Here is a 25,525-nt window from a genome sequence, read left to right as displayed (position 1 = left end):
TTTCATATGGTGTCCAGTATCTCCTCCTCATTTGTTGGGAACATGGCATTATATTGAGGAATGGAGATGGACCTTTCATATGGTGTCCAGTATCTCCTCCTCATTTGTTGGGAACATGGCATTATATTGAGGAATGGAGATGGACCTTTCATATGGTGTACAGTATCTCCTCATTTGTTGGGAACATGACGTTATATTGAGGAGTAAAGATGGACCTTTCATATAGTGTCCAGTATCTCCTCCTCATTTGTTGGGGACATGATGTTATATTGAGGAATGGAGATGGACCTTTCATATGGTGTCCAGTATCTCCTCCTCATTTGTTGGGAACATGACGTTATATTGAGGAATGGAGATGGACCTTTCATATGGTGTCCAGTATCTCCTCCTCATTTGTTGGGGACGTGATGTTATATTGAGGAATGGAGATGGACCTTTCATATGGTGTCCAGTATCTCCTCATTTGTTGGGAACATGACGTTATATTGAGGAATGGAGATGGACCTTTCATATGGTGTCCAGTATCTCCTCCTCATTTGTTGGGAACATGACGTTATATTGAGGAATGGAGATGGACCTTCCATATGGTGTCCAGTATCTCCTCATTTGTTGGGAACATGATGTTTTATTGAGGAATGGAGTTGGATAGCCCTCTGTAACATTTAGTATTCATTACTTACCAGTGTTGATGTCTAATGGAAATTCCTCTTCTTTAATGGTAACCATGACTTCTTCCTCCTCTGTAGACCGTTGATCAGGCCTTATATATGTCTCTTCTTCTTCCTCCTTATCCTCAATTTTCATAATAATGAGATCTTGCCCCTAAAATAGAATGGTGGAAAACAAAACATTTAAAACTTAGCATTAATATTTAAAGATTACATAAAACCCAAATACTTTTCAAGAAATGTTCCAAACCCTTACTAGATGCTTAACGGTGTCTACCTGGTATTGTTGGGGCATGCTGTAATCTTCTTGTGTGGAATCCTGGAAATAAACGGGGCTGGGACATCTCTCTGGTGGACTTCTGGTACTGGAGTCACCTGTCGGAAACACACACACTGACTGAATCCATTGTTTCTATGTGTTTATCAGATGATGGGGGATCTAAGTGGACCCTCTGTACTGCTCTCTCCTTTCCAATAAAGTCTCCTCTTACCCGGTGATGTGAGGGGCGGCTGATTCTCCATCATGACGTCCTTGTAGAGATCCTTTTGATCTTCTGAATCCTCCCATTGCTCAGCAGCATCTTCACTTCTTATTGGAACCTGAGACACAAGTAATATAGCAGTAATAAATCAAGAAACAAAAGAACATTCAGTAGTACAGAAACCCTGTATCAGGGTGGCTCCTCTCTCTTGCAGCCAGGGGCGGACTGGCAACTCATGGGGCCTCCGGGCAGTAAGGGATCATGGGGCCCGTGTCCTTGCCCACACTCAAAGCACACCCAAAAATGCCTATAAAAGGTACCAGGGGCATTTCATGGGGCCCCCTACTGACCCCGGGCCCTCGGGCAGTGCCCGAGTGCTCGAATGGTCAGTCCGCCCCTGCTTGCAGCATCCTATGGAGCACCCTTGCATGCAGGGACTAGAGTTGTGTCTCCCTACACTGTGTGCATCAATAAACACACACAGCCCCATAGCCTGGGATGGTAAGGCACCCCCCCCCCAGCGACTCTTCCTTCCCTTCTTCAAGGCAGCACTCTGACTGGCGACTGTACTGTCCACTGCTACCTCCTTCCCGTGAAATCCAGAAGATCAGGGAAGCAACACTGAGAGGAGGAGGAGCTTGTAGTGTTCAAAGCTGTAAACTGCAAGTGCTTGGGTAAGAATTCACACAAATAGTTTACTGGGGAATATTTCTTTTACTGCGCTCAATGGATCAAGCTAACAAAAGCTGAGGGTTCAACGCTACTTTAGCCCCCATCGTCAAGGTAGGTTTAACCTCTTCATGCCGGCCGCATGCAAATGTGGGGCCTCCCGGGGTCTGGGCCTTGACGCCGAGCTGCTGCACATTTGCGTGCAATTAACAAAAACATATGTGCTGAGGGCGCGCGCTCTGCGCGCTCCCAGCACACATGTCCGGTGCTCACAGAAAGTTCCTGATCTCCTCTTGTGATTGGGACCTTTCCCGATCATGTGACTGCCGTGACAGCGAATCACGGTGGTCACATGACCTTAAAACCCTGCCTCGCCTCCAGGCTTCTGAAACCCTTAAAGGGCCGGGAGGCGCTAGCACCAAGGGGTTAATAATGTTCTGGTATTCAAAGGATTAATATAAGCTGATACGGATTTGTAGTACCGGTAAAAGTGACCCGGGGGACTCCAATTCACTTTTAAAAAGCTCTGAAGGTGCAACGCCAGTCCCCACGGTGGTTCCCGTTCTTTCGGAAAGCAGGAGGAGATCGATGGAACATCAAATGCGAATGATGAACAGCGACCAACGAACCAGGAAGTGATGTGTATTACATCACTTCCGGGTTAAGAGCTGTCGGCTACTGTAGCCGGGGTAGCAGCTAATCAAACACGATCTGTGCTTGATTATCTGCAGTGGAGAACAGGAGAGACATTGGTGGTCTAACAGACCCCTGATGTCTCCATAAAGAGGACCTGTCACCTACCTGTGCTAATTCATAGGGGGCTTGTTAGCCACCTTGTGATAGCAATAAAGATTTTTGAAGTAAAAATTATTTTTTTTTTAAAAGTGTAAAATAAAGATTTATTTATTTCAGGTACCTCTATAGCGCCATCAATTTACACAGCACTTTACATATATATTGTACATTCACATCAGTCCCTAACCCTTAAGGGGCGTACAATCTAAGATCCCTAATGGCACCTGCCCGCGGGTCCGCATTCCTCTGTGCGGGTGGTGTGGCTGCATGGATTTTCGTGCGAATCCTTAGCGGCACCACCCGCACAGATGTGAACCTAGGGTCAATAGTGCTTTCTTTTTCTTTATGCCTCCATGTCATACATAGACCTGTCAGATACACTCACATCCCCACCGTTCTAAAGTGAAGAAACAATGGGAATGTTTTACTAAGGAGCGATGACATGATTATTGATCATTGAGAGTCCACCTAATATGCGCCATTAAGTCCTCAGGATTGTCTTTATCTAGACTGGATTATACGACAGAAATATCAGACATCCCATAATATCAAAAAATTCCCGGCACCGCTCACCTCTCCGCTCAGCAGCTCAATCATCTTGTAGGTGGCCTCTAGAATCTTCTGAATGTTGAGTATATTAGGTTTCCGGGATTTTGGTGTGGGTGTAACATGGGGACGACTGGTCGGGGTCAGTGGCTCCTTAGAAGTCTTCTGCACTACTTCATAGTCCTAATAAAGGAGACACCAACCAATATTACTACCCAGAATCCTCCTCACCTCTCTGGTCAGGACTGTGTTTTATTAATAGAGATGAGAGTGATGTCATGTGACCTCCCAGAATCCTCCTCACCTCTCCAGTCAGGTCTGCGTTTTATTAATAGAGATGAGAGTGATGTCATGTGACCTCCCAGAATCCTCCTCACCTCTCCGGTCAGGTCTGCGTTTTATTAATAGAGATGAGAGTGATGTCATGTGACCTCCCAGAATCCTCCTCACCTCTCCGGTCAGGTCTGCGTTTTATTAATAGAGATAAGTGATGTCATGTGACCTCTCAGAATCCTCCTCACCTCTCCGGTCAGGTCTGCGTTTTATTAATAGAGATAAGTGATGTCATGTGACCTCCCAGAATCCTCCTCACCTCTCCGGTCAGGTCTGCGTTTTATTAATAGAGATGAGAGTGATGTCATGTGACCTCCCAGAATCCTCCTCACCTCTCCGGTCAGGTCTGTGTATTATTAATAGAGATGACAGTTATGTCATGTGACCTCCCAGAATCCTCCTCACCTCTCCGGTCAGCATGTAGATGATCTCCACAGTGAGGTCCAATACCCTCTCAGTCATGTGACAATGCTTCTTGTCCATTCTTATTGATGTGGTCATGTGATGTATACAGGACACGCCTCTCTGTAGACTGATAAGAAATTGCAGATTATGTGGAGTGAAGCACTGTGGATTAGATTAGGTTGGGATATGAGCTCCCAGCCTTACTACTCATATTGTTATAGGTCTGAAACAAGGTCTGCCTTTGCAGCCCCCAACAACCAATTGTGTTCCATTGTATGTTTTAAAATGTGGCCACTAAGTAAAACCGGTAACGTGGGGCATTTCTGACACATTTCTCCCCTCCCACCTAGTCCATCCCTAAACCCCAACACCACCTACACAGCAATCGCCATCTTCAGCCTTTGGTGTTGGCAAGTTACGTCCTGTGACTGAAGTTCGGCACCTATGAGAAGCTGGTACTGGGCTCTCTGGTCAGCTTTAGCTCCTCTCATAGACAGAGGATGGACTGGTACTCAACAGAAGCACACTGGTAGTACAGGTGACCCAAGTAGTGTGGAGAACATCCAGAGCCACCCCAATCTCCAGCCCCAGCTGCTCCGGGATGTCCATGACATCCTTGTACAGCAGCTTACAGAAACCAACTATTTCCACCACGGCTGATCAGCTGCTGATCGGAAGGTCTACTGCCAGTATCTGGAGATACCGCTTACAGTTCTGTTTGGGAGGAGCACTCAACACCACCCCTTACCTCACCACCCACCTACTCCTTTCACCACCAACTATGCCTTCACCTCTCACCCCCCACTTTCCTACATCCTTCCTGCTCCTCTCACCACCCACTGTCCTACATACCTCCTACTCCTCTCACCACCCACTGTCCCTTCACACCTCCTACTCCTCTCACCACCCACTGTCCCTTCACCCATCCTACTCCTCTCACCACCCACTGTCCCTTCACCCATCCTACTCCTCTCACCACCCACTGTCCCTTCACCCCTCCTACTCCGCTCAGCACCCACTGTCCCTTCACCCCTCCTACTCCTCTCACCACCCACTGTCCCTACATCCCCCCTCCTCCTCTCACCACCCACTGTCCTACATCCCTCCTACTCCTCTCACCACCCACTGTCCCTACATCCCTCCTGCTCCTCTCACCACCCACTATCCTACATCCCTCCTCCTCTCACCACCCACTGTCCCTTAATCCCTCCTACTCCTCTCACCACCCACTGTCCTACATTCCTCCTGCTCCTCTCACCACCCACTGTCCTACATCCCTCCTACTCCTCTCACCACCCACTTTCCTACATCCTTCCTGCTCCTTTCACCACCCACTGTCCTACATCCTTCCTGCTCATTTCACCACCCACTGTCCTACATACCTCCTACTCCTCTCACCAGCCATTGTCCTACTTCCCTCCTACTCCTCTCACCACCCACTGTCCTTTCATCCCTCCTACTCCTCTCACCACCCATCGTCCTACATCTGTCCTACTCCTCTCACCACCCACGGTCCCTACATCCCTTCTACTCCTCACACAGTTAGGTGTGAGGATATTTGGACACAGGCACAATTTTAGTTTTTTTTCAGGTATTTACCAAAACATATTCCAGCTCTAGATCTATAATGGATATGAGCTGAAAGTGCACACGCTCAGGTTTAATTTGAGGGTATGTACATCCAAATTGGAGGAAGGGTTTAGGAATTACAGCTCTTAAGAGTAGACATCCCACCTTTTTCAAGGTACCAAAACTAAGTGGACAATTGAATCAAAAGCCGTTTCATGGCCAGGTGTGGGCTACTCCTTCGTTCTTTCTTCATCAATTAAAGAGGTAAAAGGTCTGGAGTTGATTCTGAGTGTGGTATTTGCATTTGGAATCTATTGCTGTGAGCCTATATCATGCGTTCAAAGGAGCTGTCCGTGCAAGTGAAACAGGACATTGAAGGCTTCAAAAACAAAACAAATCCATCAGAGAGATTGCAGCAACATTAGGAGCGGCCAAATCAACAGTTTGGTCCATTCTGAGGAAAGAACGCACTGGTGAGCTCAGCAACATAAAAAGGCATGGACGTTCACAGAAGACAACAGTGGTGGGGGATCGCAGGATCCTCTCTATGGTAAAGAAAAACCCATTCACAACATCCAGACAAGTGAAGGACACTCTCCAGGAGGTGGGCGTATCATTGTCAAAGTCTACAATCAAGAGAAGACATCACGAGAGCAAATACAGAGGGTTCACCACAAGGTGCAAATACAGAGGGTTCACCACAAGGTGCAAACCATTCATGAGCCTGAAGAATAGAAAAGCCAGATTAGACTTTGCCAAAAGAACTCTAAAAAAGCCGGACCAGTTCTGGAAACGCATTGTTTGGACCGATGAAACTAAGATTGATTTGTACCAGAAGGACGGGAAGAAAAAAGTGTGGAAAAGGCTTGGAACAGCTCAGATCCAAAGCACACAACGTCATCTGTAAAACATGGTGGAGGCAGTGTGATGGCATGGGTATGCATGGCTTCCAGTGGCACTGGGTCATTGGTGGTTATTGATGATGTGACAGAAGACAGAAGCAGCCGGATGAATTCTGCCGTGTTTACAGATATGCAAAGGTGATTGGACGGCGCTTCACAGTACAGATGGACAATGATCCAAAACACACTGCAAAGGCAACCCAGGAGCTTTTGAAGGAAAAGAAATGGAATATTCTGCAATGGCCAACTGAGCATGCATTTCCCTTGCTGAAGGCAAAACTAAAGGCAGAAAGACCCACAAAGAACTGAAGACAGCTGCAGTTAGAGCCTGGCAAAGCCAGAAAAGGGATCCAGACTTCAGGCAAAGCATCAGAAAGGAGGAAACCCAGTCTTTGGTAACACCCATGGGTTCCAGACTTCAGGCAAAGCATCTGAAAGGAGGAAACCCAGTCTTTGGTAATGTCCATGGGATCCAGACTTCAGGCAAAGCATCAGAAAGGAGGAAACCCAGTCTTTTGTCATATCCATGGGTTCCAGACTTCAGGCAAAGCATCAGAAAGAAGGAAACACAGTCTTTGGTCATGTCCATGGGTCCCAGACTTCAGGCAAAGCATCAGAAAGGAGGAAACCCAGTCTTTGGTAACGTCCATGGGTTCCAGACTTCAGGCAGTCATTGCCAGTAAAGGATACTCAACAAAATATTACAAACGAACATTTTATGTACTCTTAAGAGCTGTAATTCCTAAACCCTTCCTCCAGTTTGGATGTACATACCCTCAAATTAAACCCGAGAATGCGCACTTTCAGCCCATATCCATTATAGAACTAGAGCTGGAATATGTTTTGGTAAATACCTGAAAAAATCTAAAATTGTGCATGTGTCCAAATATATATGGACCTAACTGAGTGAGGAGTAGAAGGGATGTAGGGACCGTGGGTGGTGAGAGGAGTAGGAGGAATGTAGGACAATGGCTGGTGAGAGGAGTAGGAGGAATGTAGGACAATGGCTGGTGAGAGGAGTAGGAGGTATGTAGGACAATGGCTGGTGAGAGGAGTAGGAGGGATGTAGGACAATGGCTGGTGAGAGGAGTAGCAGGAATGTAGGACAATGGCTGGTGAGAGGAGTAGGAGGTATGTAACAAAAATAGCTTACTTCAGCATAGAAAACAGGAAACAGCTTTTTTGCCAATAACATCATAAGTAGAACTAAATATACAAATCAAAACATATTTAATATTGTTATTATCATTACTGTGCACCTCAAACCCGCCTGTCACCTAAACCCCCCCCTCAGGCTAAGAAACGATGAAACATCTATTCCATGCATGCCGCCTTTTTTTTTTTTAGAAATCTGAGTTTATAAAAAATCTAGGACAGAATGAAAAGCCACGCCCCCAAAGACTGACAGACATCAGTTATGGGGACCTGACATTCCTCCACACCTTTGTCCAGGCTCCCGGCAGCCACCACCTGTCCTTCTCAAGGTCTCGAATCTTCCCAACCTCACCCAGAATGTTGTGCACCACCACCTCGACCGGGCTTTTTTGCAAATGGAAACCTGACATGTGTAGTAACGGACTACTAAGCTAACAAGAAAAAGTGTCTTGAAATCAAAGTCCCAGAGAGTTTGAAAGGCACTGTAAGACCACTCCGCGTAACTCAAGCAGGAAAGGAAAGGGATCCCCAGAGCTTCTCCCACCCACTTGTAGACTTCTATATTGAATGGGCACTGAAGCAAGAAATGGTCCTCTGGTAGAGACTGATGTGACTGTGGGGGAGGGGACATTAGAGCGTAAGCTCCTCTGGTACAGAGACTGATGGGACTGTGGGGGAGGGGACATTAGAGCGTAAGCTGCTCTGGTACAGAGACTGATACAGAGCTTCTCCCACCCACTTGTAGACTTCTATATTGAAGGGGCACTGAAGCAAGAAATGGTCCATTGTCTCCTCCACCCCACCACACTCCACTCTTGGACAACCACGATTCTCCGCAGAGCAATGCTTCAGGTTGCCATTCACATAGAGTCTGCCATGGAATGAGAGCCAGGCCAAATCCCAAAACTTTAAAGGGATTCTCTCCAGATTAATCAAACACAGACCCTCCCTCATAACAGGGGCTGGGCAATCCCTCAAGGCCAATGGCTCGCTAATGGCAGATTCAACAACCCTCCTCTCCAGTACCTTCCTAGGAAGAGACTTAGTTTCCACCTCCATCACTCGCCATTGCCGAACCATTTTCAGGCATGGGGCAACACAAGTCGGGAGCTTACCATGTTGGACCCCCAGGCTTTTCAATGACCCACCATTCTCCCAGCTCCGCAGAAAAGGCCTAAACCAGGACTGAAAAATATCAGCCCACCCAGGCGGTGCCTCTGCCAGCATGCTACCAAAATGATGTTTCAAAAACATCAGAGAAAAGAAAACTAATGAGCATACCTAGCATACCTAGGCCACCCATCCGCCTGGGAAGGTAGGTTACAGACCTCTTAACGAGGTTCAGTCTGTGCCCCCATAACAGCTGGAAGAAACTGTAGATCTTCGCATAGAGAGACACTGGTACAGAGACTGATGTGACTGTGGGGGAGGGGACATTAGAGCGTAAGCTCCTCTGGTACAGAGACTGATGGGACTGCGGGGGAGGGGACATTAGAGCGTAAGCTCCTCTGGTACAGAGACTGATGTGACTGTGGGGGGGGGGGGACATTAGAGTGTAAGCTCCTCTGGTACAGAGACTGATGGGACTGGGGGGGGTTGGGGGGGGGGGAACATTAGAGTGTAAACTCCTCTGGTACAGAGACTGATGGGACTGGCTCAGTGATCTCTGTACAGCGCTGCGGTATATGTCAGAGCTATATAAATATATAATAATACTAGCGTGTGACTGTGGGGCAAGGGACATTAGAGTGTAAGCTCCTCTGGTACTGAGACTGATGTGACTGTGGGGGGGAGGGGACATTAGAGTGTCAGCTCCTCTGGTGCAGAGACTGATGTGACTGTGGGGGGAGGGGACATTAGTGTCAGCTCCTCTGGTACAGAGACTGATGGGACTGTGGGGGAGGGGACATTAGAGCGTAAGCTCCTCTGGTACAGAGACTGATTTGACTGTGGGGGAGGGGACTATAGAGCGTAAGCTCCGATGGTACAGAGACTGATGGGACTGTGGGGGAGGGGACTATAGAGCGTAAGCTCCGATGGTGCAGAGACTGATGGGACTGTGGGGGAGGGGGCATTAGAGCGTAAGCTCCTCTGGTACAGAGACTGATGGGACTGGCTCAGTGATCTCTGTACAGCGCTGCGGTATATGTCAGAGCTATATAAATGTATAATAATAATAATAGTGTGTGACTGTGGGGGAGGGGGCATTAGAGTGAAAGCTCCTCTGGTACAGAGTGCAATATGAGCAATTAATGTAACATCTTATTACCTCCTCTCCTGCCAGTTCCAGCAATGTCTCCTCTATTTCCTTTCAACAATCCCCTCACCCCCAATTTCCTGTCTCTTGGTTCATTTCCTGTCTGTACATTCCACAACTTCCACTCTGTGACATCATTTCCTGTCTATGTGTCTTAGCACTTCCTGTCTGTAGGCTGTGCTCAGAATAGGTGAGGTCACCACATGGTGGAGATTGGAGGAACTGCAGCCTTTTTGTTCCATTGAATTATACAAAGAAGCTTTTAATATTTGTGTTGGAAGCCATCCCTCTCTGAAGATTGCCTTCTCTCTCTCTCTCTCTCTCTCTCTCCAAAGAGCGCCGTGATTGGAGGAGAGACAGTCATGTGACTTTTCAAGAACTTTCTTGCAACTCTGTTGCCCTCCAATGGCGTAAAGGAGTTGTGGCCGGAGGAGCACAAGCGTAAAACACTTTTTTTTTTACTTCATTCCCTCTGCAGTCCGTGTTCATTGTGTGGTTCAGGGTGCCTTTTTGGTGCATTTTTTGGCATATTTTATTCTTCTTTCACTACCACAATATTTATTTAGTATAATTGTTAGGGGTAGGTGGGTGGTACTTTCCGCCATGTGTCCCTTCTAGTTCTGTTGCAGCAGACTCTGAGTGTGGACCAGGGGTAGACTGACCATTTGGGCTCCCGGCCACGGCCTGTGGTCAATAGGGGGCCCCATGAGATGCCCCTGGTACCTTTCATAGGCTTTTTTGAGTGTGGGTGAGGACACAGGGGCCCCATGATCCCCTTGAGTTGTCAGTCCGCCCCTAGTCTGGACAGAGCCCATCCCCCTTTTACAGCACAGGGAGAGAGGCAGAGCTCAGCAAAAAGTGCAAGAAACCAGGTAAGCGGTTTCCCTTCTGGCTGGGGCTGAAGCTGTGATCACATAGGAGGCCTACACCAGGGAGTGTTCTTCTGGGATCCTTGAACGGGGTCACTCACCTTACTCGAGGGGTACCTTTTACAGCATCATATTTATCAATGCCTCGATCTGCTTTCAGGGATAACTCAACCTTAAGGCGGTCTTCCAACTCAACGATGGCTGTACCAGCGAGTACACTTGCACAGTAAAAACGGGACTCCAGTGAACTCTCTCCATCCCCGTGTCACCACTAATGACATTTGCTGCATTTAGGGTGGACACGCTGAGCCTCTGCCCGCTCCACCTGCCCAGCATATCTCCGCCACCTCACTCCCGGTAGCAAAATGGGGGGTCCATGCGCACGCTCACTTAGCTCACCAACTATACTCTCCGCTTCTCGCACGACCTCCCGTTCTCTAGCTCCCTCGTCTCCTCCTCCCTCAGCTATATCCTGGAATCTTCTATTAGCTGAGGGCAGCCTATCCTGCCCTCAGCTAATAATGGAATCTTCTATTCCTCCTACCAGTCCATCCCCCACAGTTATTACCTTTTGTACCACTAGCCCCTCCCTCTTAGATTGTAAGCTCCCAGGATCAGGCCCTCCTAACCCTCTTGCATTGAACTGTGTCTCCCATTATATTGTAAAGCGCTGAGCAAACTGTTGGCGCCATAAATCCTGTATAATAATTATAACTTTCTTTTCCGTACATGTGCCCAGTTTGAGAACCTCTACAGTGCTGATCTACTCCCGTTGCTATGGGAGACGGATCGCTCATGGCGAGAGTGCAACTCCCTCAATGCAAGAGGCTGCCCAACCTATTACAGGCACACACTTCACGATAGGCTGCTTGGGGGACCTTCTTTACTCTTGGTGACCACTTGCTGTACTCTTTAGTATTTTTATTCTTGTTCTGTTGTCTTCATACCCCAAGGTGTTTCCTACCCAGGGCGGTGGCTACATGCATTACACCCGTTTAGAATCTTCAGACCAGGCAAGGGCAAGGTTTCAAAAGCTTTACTGAAAAACTGTCAGCATCACAGAGCACTGTCCCCAATTCATAACTAGGCTTGGGGCTGCCCCAGCATACCTGTCAGGGCTCCGGGTATGACCAGAGGTGTGTGGACTGACACAGGGAAACGCAGGCTTCAGGTATAGAGTAAACAAGACAATTTATTAAAAGACTAAACAACACAAACGCAGTGCAAGGTAGACATAACACAGTGCAAACAACCCAACCTCCAACAGATAACTATATATACAAATCAAACGTAGTCGGGCAGGCCGGGTCGGTAGCAAACGGGCAAACAGGGTACCAGGAGCGAGTGGAAGAGTGGTCAGGAATAGCCGAGGTCAGGACAGGCGGAGTTCGTTAAGAGTCAAGATCAAAGCAGAATCAGGATCAGGCAGGAAGCAGACAAGTTGCAGGTACAGGGGCTCATGGGAAACATACACCAAGGCACTGATCACAGGCCTGGTCCTGCTTAAATACACCTCCTGCAATCAGCCTCAGGTGATGGCCTGATTGCAGGAGTGAGATTCTGGCTGCTGAGAGCACCCATTGGCCAGCCTTGGTACTGCAGCACACAAGGCAGGTGAGTCACACCACCATTGGCGAGTCCATTCCTGACAGTACCCCCCCCCCCTCAAGGAGCGCCTCAGGACGCTCCAAACAGTCCTTAGTGGGCAAAATGTTCCACCGCCCGGGTCAGGTAACTGGCTGGATATCAGGGGCTGGCACAACAGGCTGGGCAGCGGGCGGAGGCACATCAGGCTGGGCAGCTGACGGAGGCACATCAGGCTGGGCAGTGGACGGAGGCACATCAGGCTGGGCAGCGGATGGAGGCACATCAGGCTGGGCAGCGGGCACCGGCAAATCAGGCGGAGCAGTGGGCACCAGCCATCAGGCAGAACTGCGGGCACCGGGCCATCAGGCAAGGCAGCAGGCACCGAGTCATCTGGCAGAACAGCAGGCACCGGGTCACCAAGCTCGACAGCGGGCACCGAGTCACCTGGCACGACAGCAGGCACCGAGTCATCTGGCACAACAGCGGGCACCGAGTCACCAAGCTCGACAGCGGGCACCGAGTCACCAAGCTCGACGGGGCACCGAGTCACCTGGCACGACAGCGGGCACCGAGTCACCTGGCACGACAGCGGGCACCGAGTCATCTGGCACGACAGCGGGCACCGAGTCATCTGGCATGACAGCGGGCACCGAGTCACCAAAGTCGACAGCGGACACCGGGTCATCAGGCTGGATCAGGTCATCAGGCTGGATCGGGTCATCAGGCTGGGTAGCGTACACCAGATCATCAAGCTGGATCGGGTCATCAGGCTGGATCGGGCCATCAGGCTGGGTAGCGGGCACCAGATCATCAAGCTGGATAGGATCATCAGGCTGGGTAGGATCATCAGGCCGGATCGGGTCATCAGGCTGGGTAGCGTACACTGGGTCATCAGGCATCAGGGCATCAGGCTGAACAACGGAAGGCGGGTTCACAGACGGCAGGCTGACCAGTTTGGATACTGGTAGGATGGTACTGGTTGGAAAGAATTTTCGCTTCTTCTTGGGTTTAGTTACTGGGGCACTGCAAGTAAATGCAGGTCTGTAAATGGAGGGAGTAGCTGGAGACAGAGAAGAGCTGGAGGATGGAACAGAGGAGGGAATAGTTGCTACAGCTGCCTTTTTTTACAGGGTTAAAGGCAGGATAGGTGCAGCGAGTGGGAACAGGGTACTGACATGTGGTAGATAGCAGGGTAAATTGGGCTGTCACTGGGGGTGCTGTCGGGAATGCAGGAATAGAGCTTTGAGCAGAGGAATGATTGGAAGCAGGACTGGTTTGTTGCAAGCTGCCTGAGGCTGGGTGTAACAAGTCTGACCAGGACTGTAGTATTGGTTGAACAAAACTCAGCTTACACATAGCCTGTCTGACCAAAGACTGCACTGCGTTTATAAAGTCTACTAGCACATGTGGTGAACATGCTGAATAATGCTCCCAGAAGCAATCCGGATCATACTCCAACAACCATACCAGTGATTCTATTTGATCCGTACTGAATGGTGGAAAAAAGTCATTCCTGCTTTCAGGGGTATTAGATGAAGCCAACTCAATACAAGCCTGAATCAATGGTTGCACCTCAGAGAACTCCGTGCCTTGATCTACTAGGGAATGAGCGACCCGTATGCACTCTAGCAGCTGATCCCTGGCATACTCCTGCGAAGTCTGATAGGCATATTCTCTGTCATCTAAGACTAGCAGATACAAGTATATAACCTCCTCCGGATGCATCCTTCACAACAACAAGCCAAGATGGCTTCCCTGTGCAGCCACTTCTGGTCAGGAATGGCCTTGGTATAATGTCAGGGCTCCGGGTATGACCAGAGGTGTGTGGATGGACACAGGGAAATGCAGGCTTCAGGTATAGAGTAAACAAGACAATTTATTAAAAGACTAAACAACACAAACGCAGTGCAAGGTAAACATAACACAGTGCAAACAACCCAACCTCCAACAGATAACCATATATACAAATCAAATGTAGTCGGGCAGGCCGGGTCGATAGCAAACGGGAAAACGGTACCAGGAGCGAGCGGAAGAGTGGTCAGGAATAGCCGAGGTCTGGACAGGCGGAGTTCATTAAGAGTCAGGATCAAAGCAGGATCAGACAGGATGCAGGTACAGGGGCTCATGGGAAACATACACCAAGGCACTGATCACAGGCCTGGTCCTGCTTAAATACACCTCCTGCAATCAACCTCAGGTGATGGCCTGATTGCAGGAGTGAAATTCTGGCTCCTGAGTGCACCCGCTGGCCAGCCTTGGTACTGCAGCCCACAAGGCAGGTGAGTCCCACCACCATTGGCGAGTCCATTCCTGACAATACCTGCACAGATTCATGATCAGGAAAGTCCCTTGTGGTAGCAGTCCATGATGTTGCAGTTCTCCAGGAAACTTGGGGGCTACAAGGCTCAGCAAAGTGAAGAAATGTCACCAGCACACAAAGGATTCCTGAGGCCCTGAAACGTTGCCTTTGTGCTTGCCATGTCTGGTCCTGCCCCTCCTCTCTTCATACAGCCAGAGTGACAGCATCTGGTCCTGCCCCTCCTGTCTTCATACAGCCAGAGTGACGGCATCTGGTCCTGCCCCTCCTCTCTTCATACAGCCAGAGTGACGGCGTCTGGTCCTGCCCCTCCTCTCTTCATACAGCCAGAGTGACAGAGTCTGGTCTTGCCACCTCCTCTACATAGACAGGGTGAGCGACGGGCACTGTCTCCACCTCCATGCTTCCATTGGCTGTCCCTCAGGATCGGGGAGAGAGAAGCGGACAGGCCAAGCAGAGGGATTGGTGTGGAGGCTCTGCGTGTGCCCAGGCAGCTGGTGGCGTTTCCCCCCAGAGGCCTATGATAGGAGGCCCCTCCACACTGCTGCTCTCTGCTGAGCCCTGACTCCAAAGTGCTGTCTCTGGTCACCAGCCTGACATTAAAGCTCAGTGAGGGATTAGGCACACCCAGCATACCCCGTGCTGAGCTCTGACCCCAAAGTGCTGTCCCTGGTCACCAGCCTGACATTAAAGCTCAGTGAGGGATTAGGCACACCCAGCATACCCCGTGCTGAGCTCTGACCCCAAAGTGCTGTCCCTGGTCACCAGCCTGACATTAAAGCTCAGTGAGGGATTAGGCACACCCAGCATACCCCGTGCTGAGCTCTGACCCCAAAGTGCTGTCCCTGGTCACCAGCCTGACATTAAAGCTCATGGAGTGATTAGGCACACCCAGCATACCCCGTGCGCACGCCTATGCTCCTGGACGTTCCCCGAGTGGATACAGGAACCAAATGTAGTTTGTTTAATCTGAAAATACAAAATGGAACTCACCACCCCTCTAACTACAAACATATTGCTCCCCTTGCCCCATCAGCCTCCACTATGCCGTCCTGTATTTCCTCCTCTTGGGTTGTAGGATCGTTCCGAAAGGTCCTCTCCTCCTCCCGTGACCTGTTTTTATAATGCTTGTTTGTTCTGTGTAATTTGTGTTCCTTTATTATGTGACATATGTTGCTGTGTAATGTACACACACTGGCCAGTTTTTTTTAGGTCCACCTCGCTACCCGGTGTGGTCTTCTGCTGCTGCAGCCCATCCGCTTCAAGGTTGGACGTGTTCAGAGAAGGTATTCTGCATACGTTGGTTGTAATGAGTGGTTATTTGAGTTACTGTTGCTTTTCTATTGTAACGGAACCAGACCCCGACTGCGCTAGGGTATTTCCGATAGACTTCCAATAGAACAACTTCGCCAACACGGGCTCTATGCCAAGGCAGATAAATGCAGTTTCGAGCAGCACAGCATCCCGTTACTGGGATTAATCATCTCCACCACAGGAATTGGCATGGACCCTCAGAAAATTTCTGCAATCCTAGAATGGCCGGTACCCTCTGATAAGAAGGGCATACAGCGGTTCATTGGCTTCGCCAACTTTTATCGGAAGTTCATCAAGAACTTCTCAGGCCTCGTTGTCAGGGCAGGAGCTGAGGAACAGACAGGCAGGCCTAATAACAATGTAACGCACTGGCTGGCGACAACCACCACCCACAGACCAAAGTCCCCCAGGGTGCAGAGTCTAAGTCCCAGGCTGCCCTTCACCAGGGCCCCTGATGGTGGGGATGGACTTGACGCAGCCAGGAACCAGGTCGCGGCCCCCGAGACACCTCAGTTGCGGTAATGGCCGCCCCCAATGGCGTGTAGCTGGTGGAAAAGACAATAGAGTAGTCGGGCAGGCCGGGTCGACAACAATGGGACAAAACGGTACAGGACAGCAGACGAGAATCACGGGTCACGGGCCGAGTTCAGCAACGGAGGGTCAGATCAAAGGAGAACACAAAGAATGGTCAGGTCACAAGCCCCTCCCCCTCCGCAGCTCAACAAAAGGCTTCTGAGGAAAGCGGGCATAAAAAGCGCAGAGGAGGGCAGGAGCATGGACATCCGCAGAAGGAACCCAGGAACGCTCCTCGGGACCATAACCGCGCTAATGAACCAGGAACTGCAATCGACCGCGCACCAATCGAGACTCCAGGATCCGGCTCACCTCATACTCCTCATGACCGTCAACCCGGATGGGACGGGGCCGAGGCAGAGAGGTAGTGAAGCGATTGCAGATCAGGTTTCAATAGGGATACATGAAAGATATTGGAGATCCGCATCCCAGGAGGAAGGGCAAGGGCATAGGCCACCGGATTCACCTTGCGGAGAATGCGAAAAGGCCCAACAAAACGGGGAGCTAGTTTGGGTGTGGGCACCCAAAGATTGAGGTTGCGAGTAGACAACCACACCCGATCGCTGACCTGGTATGAAGGAGCGGCAACCGTCTGCGATCAGCCTGGAACTTCTGGCGCTGGGCTGAGTCTCTCAAGGCCCTCTGGATCTGCCCCCATGAAGAACGCAGGGCAGCAAGATGGCTCTCCACAGCCAGAATGTCCTGTGGTGAGAACCTCTCAGGTAATACCGCGGGTTGGAACCCATAGTTGGCCATGAAGGGAGACATCCCGGAGGAGGAGTTGACAGCCGAGTTCCTGGCAAACTCTGCCCAAGGCAGGAGATCGGCCCAATCGTCCTGATGGTCCGAGATATAACACCAAAGGAATTGTTCTAAGGCCTGATTGGAACACTCCGCAGCCCCATTGGATTGCGGGTGGTAGGGTGAAGAAAAGGAGAGACTAATACCCAACTGGGAGCAGAAGGCGCGCCAGAATCTAGACACGAACTGACTCCCATGGTCCGAGACAATCACCTTAGGCAACCCATGCAGGCAAAAAATCTCCCTGGAAAAGACCGTGGCCAGTTCTTGCGCTGTTGGTAATTTCCTGAGTGGAATGCAATGGCACATCTTGGAAAACCGATCAACGACCATGAGGATGACCGTATGACCCCGAGACACCGGGAGGTCTACAATAAAGTCCATACCTAGGTGTGACCAAGGACACTCCCCATTGGGAATGGGTTGCAGAAGACCCAAAGGGAGATGCCGTGGAGACTTATTCTGGGCACAGATCGAACATGCCGCTACATAAGAGGCAATGTCGGCACGGAGGGTTGGCCACCAGAATAAACGAGAGACGACCCAGCACAGCTGGTTCTTCCCTGGATGCCAGGCCGTTTTGGCGTTATGGTAGGTACGCAGCAGGCGGGTGCGCAATCCCTCGGGTACGAAACATCTACCCTCCGGCCTCCCGGGAGGAGCGTCAGTTTGAGCTGCCAAAATCTGCTCCCCAAGGGGAGAGGTCAGACTGGTGCGAATGGCAGCCAGGATCTGATCTGGAGGTATAACTGAAATTGGCTCAGAGTCCTCCCTGGACAACTCAGAGTATTGCCGTGATAACGCATCAGCCCTGACATTCTTGGAACCAGGCAAATATGAAACCACATAGTTGAAGCGTGACAAGAACAGAGCCCATCTGGCCTGGCGGGGTGTCAATCTCTTGGCCTCCGAAAGATAAGTCAGGTTCTTGTGATCGGTAAGAATGAGGACCGGAACCGCGGAACCCTCGAGCAGGTGCCTCCATTCCTTGAGAGCCAGAATGATGACCAACAACTCCCTATCTCCAATCTGGTAGTTGCACTCTGCAGAGGAAAGCTTCCTGGAGTAGAACCCGCAGGGAAGTAGGGGTCCATCGGGAGACCGACGCTGAGACAGGAGAGCCCCTACTCCCGTCTCGGAAGCATCAACCTCGAGGATGAAGGGCAACCCAGGATTGGGATGAGAAAGAATCGGAGCCGAAGCAAAGGCGGCTTTCAGAGCCTCGAAAGCTACGATGGCCTCAGATGGCCACTCGTGAGGGCTACTCCCCTTCTTGGTTAGGCCAGAGAGAGGCTTTGCCAATGTGGAGAAGTTCCTGATGAACTTCCGATAGTAGTTGGCAAAACCCAGAAAGCGCTGAATGGGCCGAAGACCATTGGGACGAGGCCACTGCAGAACCGCCGCGACCTTCTGAGGGTCCATGGAGAATCCCTCCGCGGAAATGATGTAGCCCAAAAAGGCAACTTTGGATCGATGGAACTCGCACTTCTCGAGCTTACAAAAGAGTTCGTTCTCACGTAATTGTTGCAGCACCCGCTTGACATCCTGGATATGGGACTCCATGGAGGTAGAGTAAACCAGGATGTCATCCAGGTAAACCACCACGCACTGCTGCAACAAATCACGAAGGACATCGTTTATGAATTCCTGAAAAACTGCGGGCGCATTACACAACCCGAAGGGCATCACCAAGTATTCATAGTGCCCGGTTCTGGTGTTAAACGCGGTCATCCACTCATGCCCCTGTCTGATCCGTACGAGGTTGTACGCCACCCTAAGGTCGAGTTTGGTAAAGACTGTTGCTCCCTTAAGGCGGTCGAACAACTCAGAAATTAAAGGAATTGGGTATGCATTCTTAACGGTAATCCGATTGAGACCCCTATAATCTATGCAAGGCCTCAATTCCCCACCTTTCTTCTCTACGAAAAAAAAACCTGCTCCTGCTGGAGAAGTAGACTTACGAATGTGCCCCCGGGAAAGCGCATCCACAACGTACTCCTCCATGGCCTTATTCTCCGCAACCGAGAGAGGGTACACCCTACCACGCGAGGAGTGGCACCGAGTTGCAAGGATATGGCGCAGTCGTAAGGACGATGTGGAGGTAAGGCACCAGCGCGTACCTTATCAAACACGTCCAGGTACTCCCCATAGTCGGTGGGCAACGCAGAGTCCGAAGAGGCACACAATACCTTAACCGGCCCACTGATGCACCCGGCCCCACACTGTGGAGACCATGAGAGAATCTCGGCTGTTTGCCAATTGAAGGTTGGATTGTGCCTCTGGAGCCAGGGATACCCCAAAACCACCGAATAGTGCGGGGAAGAAATCACCTGAAAACAGGCCAACTCCCTGTGAACAGCCCCAACGGCTACCTCTATCGGCAGAGTCTCGTGGGTAACCTGCGGTGGTTGCAGGGGCCTGCAACATCTATTGCTTTGAGAACCAATGGGGTAGCACGAGCCTGCAGGAGAATGGAGTGCTATGCAGCAAACGAGCTGTCCAAGAACAACCCACCGGCCCCAGAATCTACCAATGCCTGGGCCATCACCAAGCCCTCCGTCCAAGAAAGGACAACGGTGATCAGTGGCTTATCCTTGCGGAACTGCGGGGACGAGGAAACTCCACCCAAGATCTGTCCCCGACAGGATCTCAGGTGCGAGCGTTTCCCGGACGGACCGGACAAGACTGCCGAAAGTGCCCACCGAGGTCACAGTACAGGCAGCGACCCTCCCGACGCCAAGCGGCCCGCTCTCCCTCGGAAAGGCGAGCAAACCCCAGCAGCATGGGCTCCCCACCAGACAAGCTATCCCCAGGAGGCGTGGGAGGAGAGGGAGGAACGGGTGGGACAGAAAACACAGGTGCCAGTCAATTAGAAGGCCTCCGCAGGCGTTTCTTGAGTGAAGGCCTCTCCCTGAGCCTGGTGTCCATCAGGATCAGGAAAGAGATGAGCTCCTCCAACTCCACAGGCAGTTCCTTAGCTGCAATCTCGTCCTTCAATGTGTCAGAAAGACCATGGGAAAACGCAGCCACCAGAGCCTCATTGTTCCAACCCACCTCTGCCGCCAGGGTACGAAACTCTATGGCGTACTCGGCAACGGTCCGTGAACCCTGATGCATGGTCATGAGCAGCTTGGCCGCCGAGGCGGAATGAGCCGGTACATCGAATACCCTGTGGAAGGCATCGACAAAACCGAAAAAATCTTGAATCACCGGGTCGTTCCTCTCCCATAAGGGATTTGCCCAGGCCAAGGCCTTGTCTGAGAGTAGTGATATTAGGAACCCCACCTTTGACCTCTCAGACGGAAAGGCGTGGGGTATTAGTTCAAAATAAATACCCACCTGGTTGAGGAACCCACGACACTGACTCGGCTCACCCCCAAAGCGCTGTGGAAGAGGGGCAGAACCAGTCATACCTCTGGGCGCCGCCGATGCAGCAGCCGAGGTGGTGGACGCAACAAGCGGAGAAGCAGCGGGAGAGACCACCGGAGTGACTACCGGCCTAATAGCACCAGGAGCAAGGTGCGCAGTGCGTGCAAGCAGAGTTTGCAACGCCTGAGCGAACTGATCTAACAGATGATCCTGTTGATCGAGTCTGGCGACTAGCGTTGGGAGCGAAGGCGTGCCTGCACCATCAGGGTTCATGGCACTTGTGTAATGTCAGGGCAGGAGCTGAGGAATGGACAGGCAGGCCTAATAACAATGTAACGCACTGGCTGGCGACAACCACCACCCACAGACCGAAGTCCCCCAGGGTGCAGAGTCTAAGTCCCAGGCAGCCCTTCACCAGGGCCCCTGATGGTGGGGATGGACTTGACGCAGCCAGGAACCAGGTCGCAGCCCCCGAGACACCTCAGTTGCGGTAATGGCCGCCGCCAATGGCGTGTAGCTGATGGAAAAGACAATAGAGTAGTCGGGCAGGCCGGGTCGACAACAACGGGACAAATCGGTACAGGACAGCAGACGAGAATCACGGGTCACGGGCCGAGTTCAGCAATGGAGGATCAGATCAAAGGAGAACACAAAGAATGGTCAGGTCACAAGCCGAGTCAGATTCCAGGAGAGTCACAAGAGTCAGAACAGAGTTATAGCAACACCAAGACACAAGACACAAGTGCAAAGGGCATGTGTGGACCACAGGCTTATATGTGATCAGCCACACCCCTCTGGGGGATGGACCTCAGAGACCAGAAGGCATAAAAGATTCCCACCATGCTCTGCAGAAATCCAACATGGATGCCAGCACATGGAGAAACATAACCTCTGGACCTTGACACTCGTGTCTTCCATCACCCAACTTACGAAGATGGGGGTTCAGTTTCAGTGGACTTCCGAGGCGCAGGGGGCTTTTGAGACCCTGAAAAAACTATTTACAACAGCTCCCATCCTAAGTCACCCGGATTCTTCCTTGCCCTACATACTGGAGGTAGACACATCGGAAAACGCAGTAGGGGCAGTCCTGTCACAAAGGAAGGGCCTTAAGGAGCTTATGCACCCCGTAGCCTTCTTTTCCAGGAAACTCACACCAGTGGAAAGACATTATGACATTGGAGACCGAGAGCTCTTGGCCATCAAAATGGCATTGGAGGAATGGAGGTATCTGCTGGAGGCGGGCATGCACTCAAGCTTGATCTACACAGACCATAAAAATTTGGAATATTTGAGAACAGCTAAGCGCCTGAGACCACGTCAGGCCAGATGGGCGCTGTTCTTTTCGAGATTTGTGTTTCACATCACCTATAGACCAGGGTCTAAGAACACAAAGCCTGATGCTCTCGCATGTTCGAGGACCCGGGGGAAATCTCTAAACCTGCAGTCTGAACTCCTGTCCAAGTTGCAAGCAGCATCTGTGGGAATACCCAGTCCACCCAGAGTTTCGGTGCAGAACAGGGAAGGTCTCTTGTGGAAGGGGAAACAGATTGTGGTACCCGAGGAAGCTCGAACCCTGATCCTGGGCTACTGCCATGACCATCCGTTGGCAGGCCATTTTGGAGTATTGAAGATATTGGAATTGAAACAAGCCCACCAGAAACAAGGCCTTGGGGCTTGTTACGACCTTTGCCAATACCTGATAGACCATGGAAAATGATATCCATAGACTTTACTGTGAAACTTTCACCCTCTCAGGATCACACTGCAATCTTCATGGTAGTGGACAGTCTGTCCAAAATGGCCCACTTCCTACCATTGAAGAATATGCCTTCGGCGCCGGAAACTGCGCGGATCTTTATCAAGGAAGCTGTAAGGCTCCATGGGGTGCCTAGGGCATATTGTCTCGGACCGAGGGGTTCAGTTCACCTCAAAGTTTTGGAGAGCCCTGTGTGAAATCTTAGAAATCAAGCTATCCTTCTCTTTGGTATACCATCCACAGACAAATGGGCAGACCGAACGGACCAACCAAACCCTCGAGCAATACCTCAAGTGCTACACTTCCTCCCTCCAAGATAACTGGCTGGCACTCCTGCCAGTAGCAGAATTCGCCTACAATAATGCAAGTCACTCTGCCACCAAGCAATCCCTGTTCTTTGCCAATTATGGATTCCACCCTACATTCCTGCCTGATCTGATTCCGGAAACTTCAGTCCCTGCCGCTCAGGATACGCTGGATTTCTTTCCGTCCAATAACAAGGTGTTACAGGAGTCAGTTGCAAAGGCTCAAGAAGACAATAAAAAAAGCCTTTGATAGAAGAGGCGAACGGATTCTGCATCTGGGAGACCAAGTCTCTCTGGCAACGACCAATCTGAAGTTGGCATGTCCATCAAGGAAATTGGCATCCAAGTTCGTGGGCCCATTCTGGGTAAAGCGTATAATTAATGAGGTTGCTTATGAGCTAGCACTTCCTGAATCCTTTAAGATACATCCTGTCTTTCATGTGTCTGTTAAAACCTGCAGCACCGGATCCTTTTTCAGATCGTAGGTCTAGACCAGCAATGGGCAAACTACGGCCCGCGGGCCGTATATGGCCCGGCGGACCTTTTAATCCGGCCCGCGGAGCTAGGCTCCCGCTAGGCTCCTCTCACAGTCCGCCCTGAAGACCAGTGTAGCATGAAAATCTGTCTCCTATGAGGATTTGTTCCCCTCGACGTATCTGCGCATGTGCCGGAGATCGCCGATCGGCTGCTAATGCCTGAAACTGGCACATGCGCAGATACGTCGAGGGGGACAGATCCTCACAGGAGACAGATTTTCATGCTACACCGGAACGGCGCGGGAAAAGGTGAGAGGAACGCGCGGAGCAAAGGTAAGTGAATTGACACAGGGGGGACTTGGGGACTTAATATGGGGGATGAATTAATATGGGGAATGAATTACTATATGAGGGATGAATTACTATAGGGGGGATGAATTACTATATGGGGGATGAATTACTATATGGGGGATGAATTACTATATGGGGGATGAATTTCTATATGGGGGATGAATTACTATATGGGGAATGAATTACTATATGGGGGATGAATTACTATATGGGGGATTAATTACTATATGGGGGATTAATTACTATGGGGGATGAATTACTATGGGGGATGAATTACTATATGGGGGATGAATTACTATAGGGGATGAATTACTATAGGGGGGATGAATTACTATAGGGGGGATGAATTACTATATGGGGGATGAATTACTATGGGGGATGATTTACTATAGGGGGGATGAATTACTATAGGGGGGATGAATTACTATATGGGGGATGAATTACTATGGGGGATGAATTACTATATGGGGGATGAATTACTATAGGGGGGATGAATTACTATATGGGGGATGAATTACTATATGGGGGATGAATTACTATGGGGGATGAATTACTATATGGGGGATGAATTACTATATGGGGGATGAATTACTATATGGGGGATTAATTACTATGCTTACTATGGGGGAATATTACTATACTTACTATGGATGACACATACACATCATTCATCTACTCTTGGTCCGGCCCCCGGGTCCATTATATGAACCCATTGCGGCCCTCAAGTCAAAAAGTTTGCCCACCCCTGGTCTAGACCCACGGAGGCCATAGACATTGATGGAGAAGAGGAATTTCAGGTTGAAGCAATCTTAGACTGCAGGAAGAGGAGAGGTTTAACACAGTACCTCATTAAGTGGAAGGGCTATGGCCTAGAAGAAAATTTGTGGGAACCAGCCCAAAATGTCCATGCCACAAGGCTAATTCAGGAGTTTTTCCGCAGCCACCCAAAAAAGAGGAGTCAGTTGGGCATCCGGAGGCTGCCCATAAGGGGGGGAGCAATGTCAGGGATTCCAAGTTTCGCCACGGCAAACGAATCTGCACATACATAGGATCGTGACAAGACATACAGGCAGGTGGGCACTAGGACCCAGCTGCGCCTGTCACCAATGACGGCGCCGGGCAGGCACTAGGACCCAGGCGTGCCTGTCGGCGTCGGGCGGGCTATTTAAACCAGCTTTTACAATGCTCACATTGCCGTATGGTCTTGTTCCTAGTTGTTCCTGTTCCTGTGAGAGTTTTCCTGTTGTTGCCGAACCCTGCTTGATCCTGACCATTGCTGACCTTCTCCTGCCCTGACCCCTGGCTCATTTGACCATTCTTCTGCCTATTCCTGATTGTCTGATCTCCTGCTGCTGAACCTGGCCTGTGACCTGACGACCCTCTGCCTGCTGCTCTGTACCGCTCTGCCTCCACCGTTACCGACCCGGCCTGGCTGACTCCGCTATTGTTCCAGTGTGTGCTCTGTCCATCCATCCTGCACGGACCGCTCTGCCACTTCACATCAGGCTCTCATCCTGCTACGTGCCACAGACGGTCCGCTCTACCGCAGCTGGGTGTACTCAGGGGCTGCGACCGGGTCTCAGTCTGCTCCAAGTCCATCCCCACCATCAAGGGCTCTGGTGAACAAGCAGATTGGGGCTTAGACTCCGCACCCTGGGGAAATCTGGTCTGTGGAGCGCTAGAGCTACCGTAGGTAGGTACATGACACAGACACACAATAGAACAATGGGACAACCACATGGCATTAAACAATGAACAACCCCCACACCCCACCTATACATGTTTACACAATATCAGGACATTCCACCCTGTACCCCTAACAAGCACAGGGTGACTTACACATAAGAGGGATATGGGGAGCTGAGACAAGGGTCTCCCCACCTCTCCAAAGGGGGCTGTGTTCCATGGGCCCCCCACCCAAAATCACTCCCGTCACATCTATCATCTCCAACCATTCTGCCCATTCTCCTCTATGCTCAACAAGGCATTTTCCTCCACACAGCTGCCGCTCACTGGGTATTCTCTT

At 50.6% G+C, this 25,525-nt stretch overlaps 1 protein-coding gene across 1 annotated transcript in view; it reads right to left on the bottom strand.

The window, feature by feature from the left end:
* LOC149453265 (uncharacterized) overlaps positions 1–9,883 on the bottom strand; it is a 29,139-nt gene extending 19,256 nt beyond the window's left edge. Inside the window, exons 1-6 of the mRNA XM_089688576.1 lie at positions 9,794–9,883; positions 3,899–4,025; positions 3,188–3,343; positions 1,160–1,268; positions 946–1,043; positions 681–822 (exon numbers count right to left, since the gene is read on the bottom strand). Coding sequence (XP_089544702.1) covers positions 681–822; positions 946–1,043; positions 1,160–1,268; positions 3,188–3,343; positions 3,899–3,994 — 601 coding nt within the window. The 5' untranslated portion in view covers positions 3,995–4,025; positions 9,794–9,883. The remainder of the gene's footprint in view (positions 1–680; positions 823–945; positions 1,044–1,159; positions 1,269–3,187; positions 3,344–3,898; positions 4,026–9,793) is intronic.
* Positions 9,884–25,525: the final 15,642 nt, after the last annotated feature.

This window comes from Staurois parvus, unplaced genomic scaffold, assembly GCF_062004578.1.
Source record: "Staurois parvus isolate SC_StPar_1 unplaced genomic scaffold, SC_StPar_1.0 ptg000449l, whole genome shotgun sequence".
Taxonomy (NCBI): domain Eukaryota; kingdom Metazoa; phylum Chordata; class Amphibia; order Anura; family Ranidae; genus Staurois; species Staurois parvus.
Note: the sequence above shows the minus strand (reverse complement) of the source record. Positions and strands in the feature narration are given on the sequence as shown.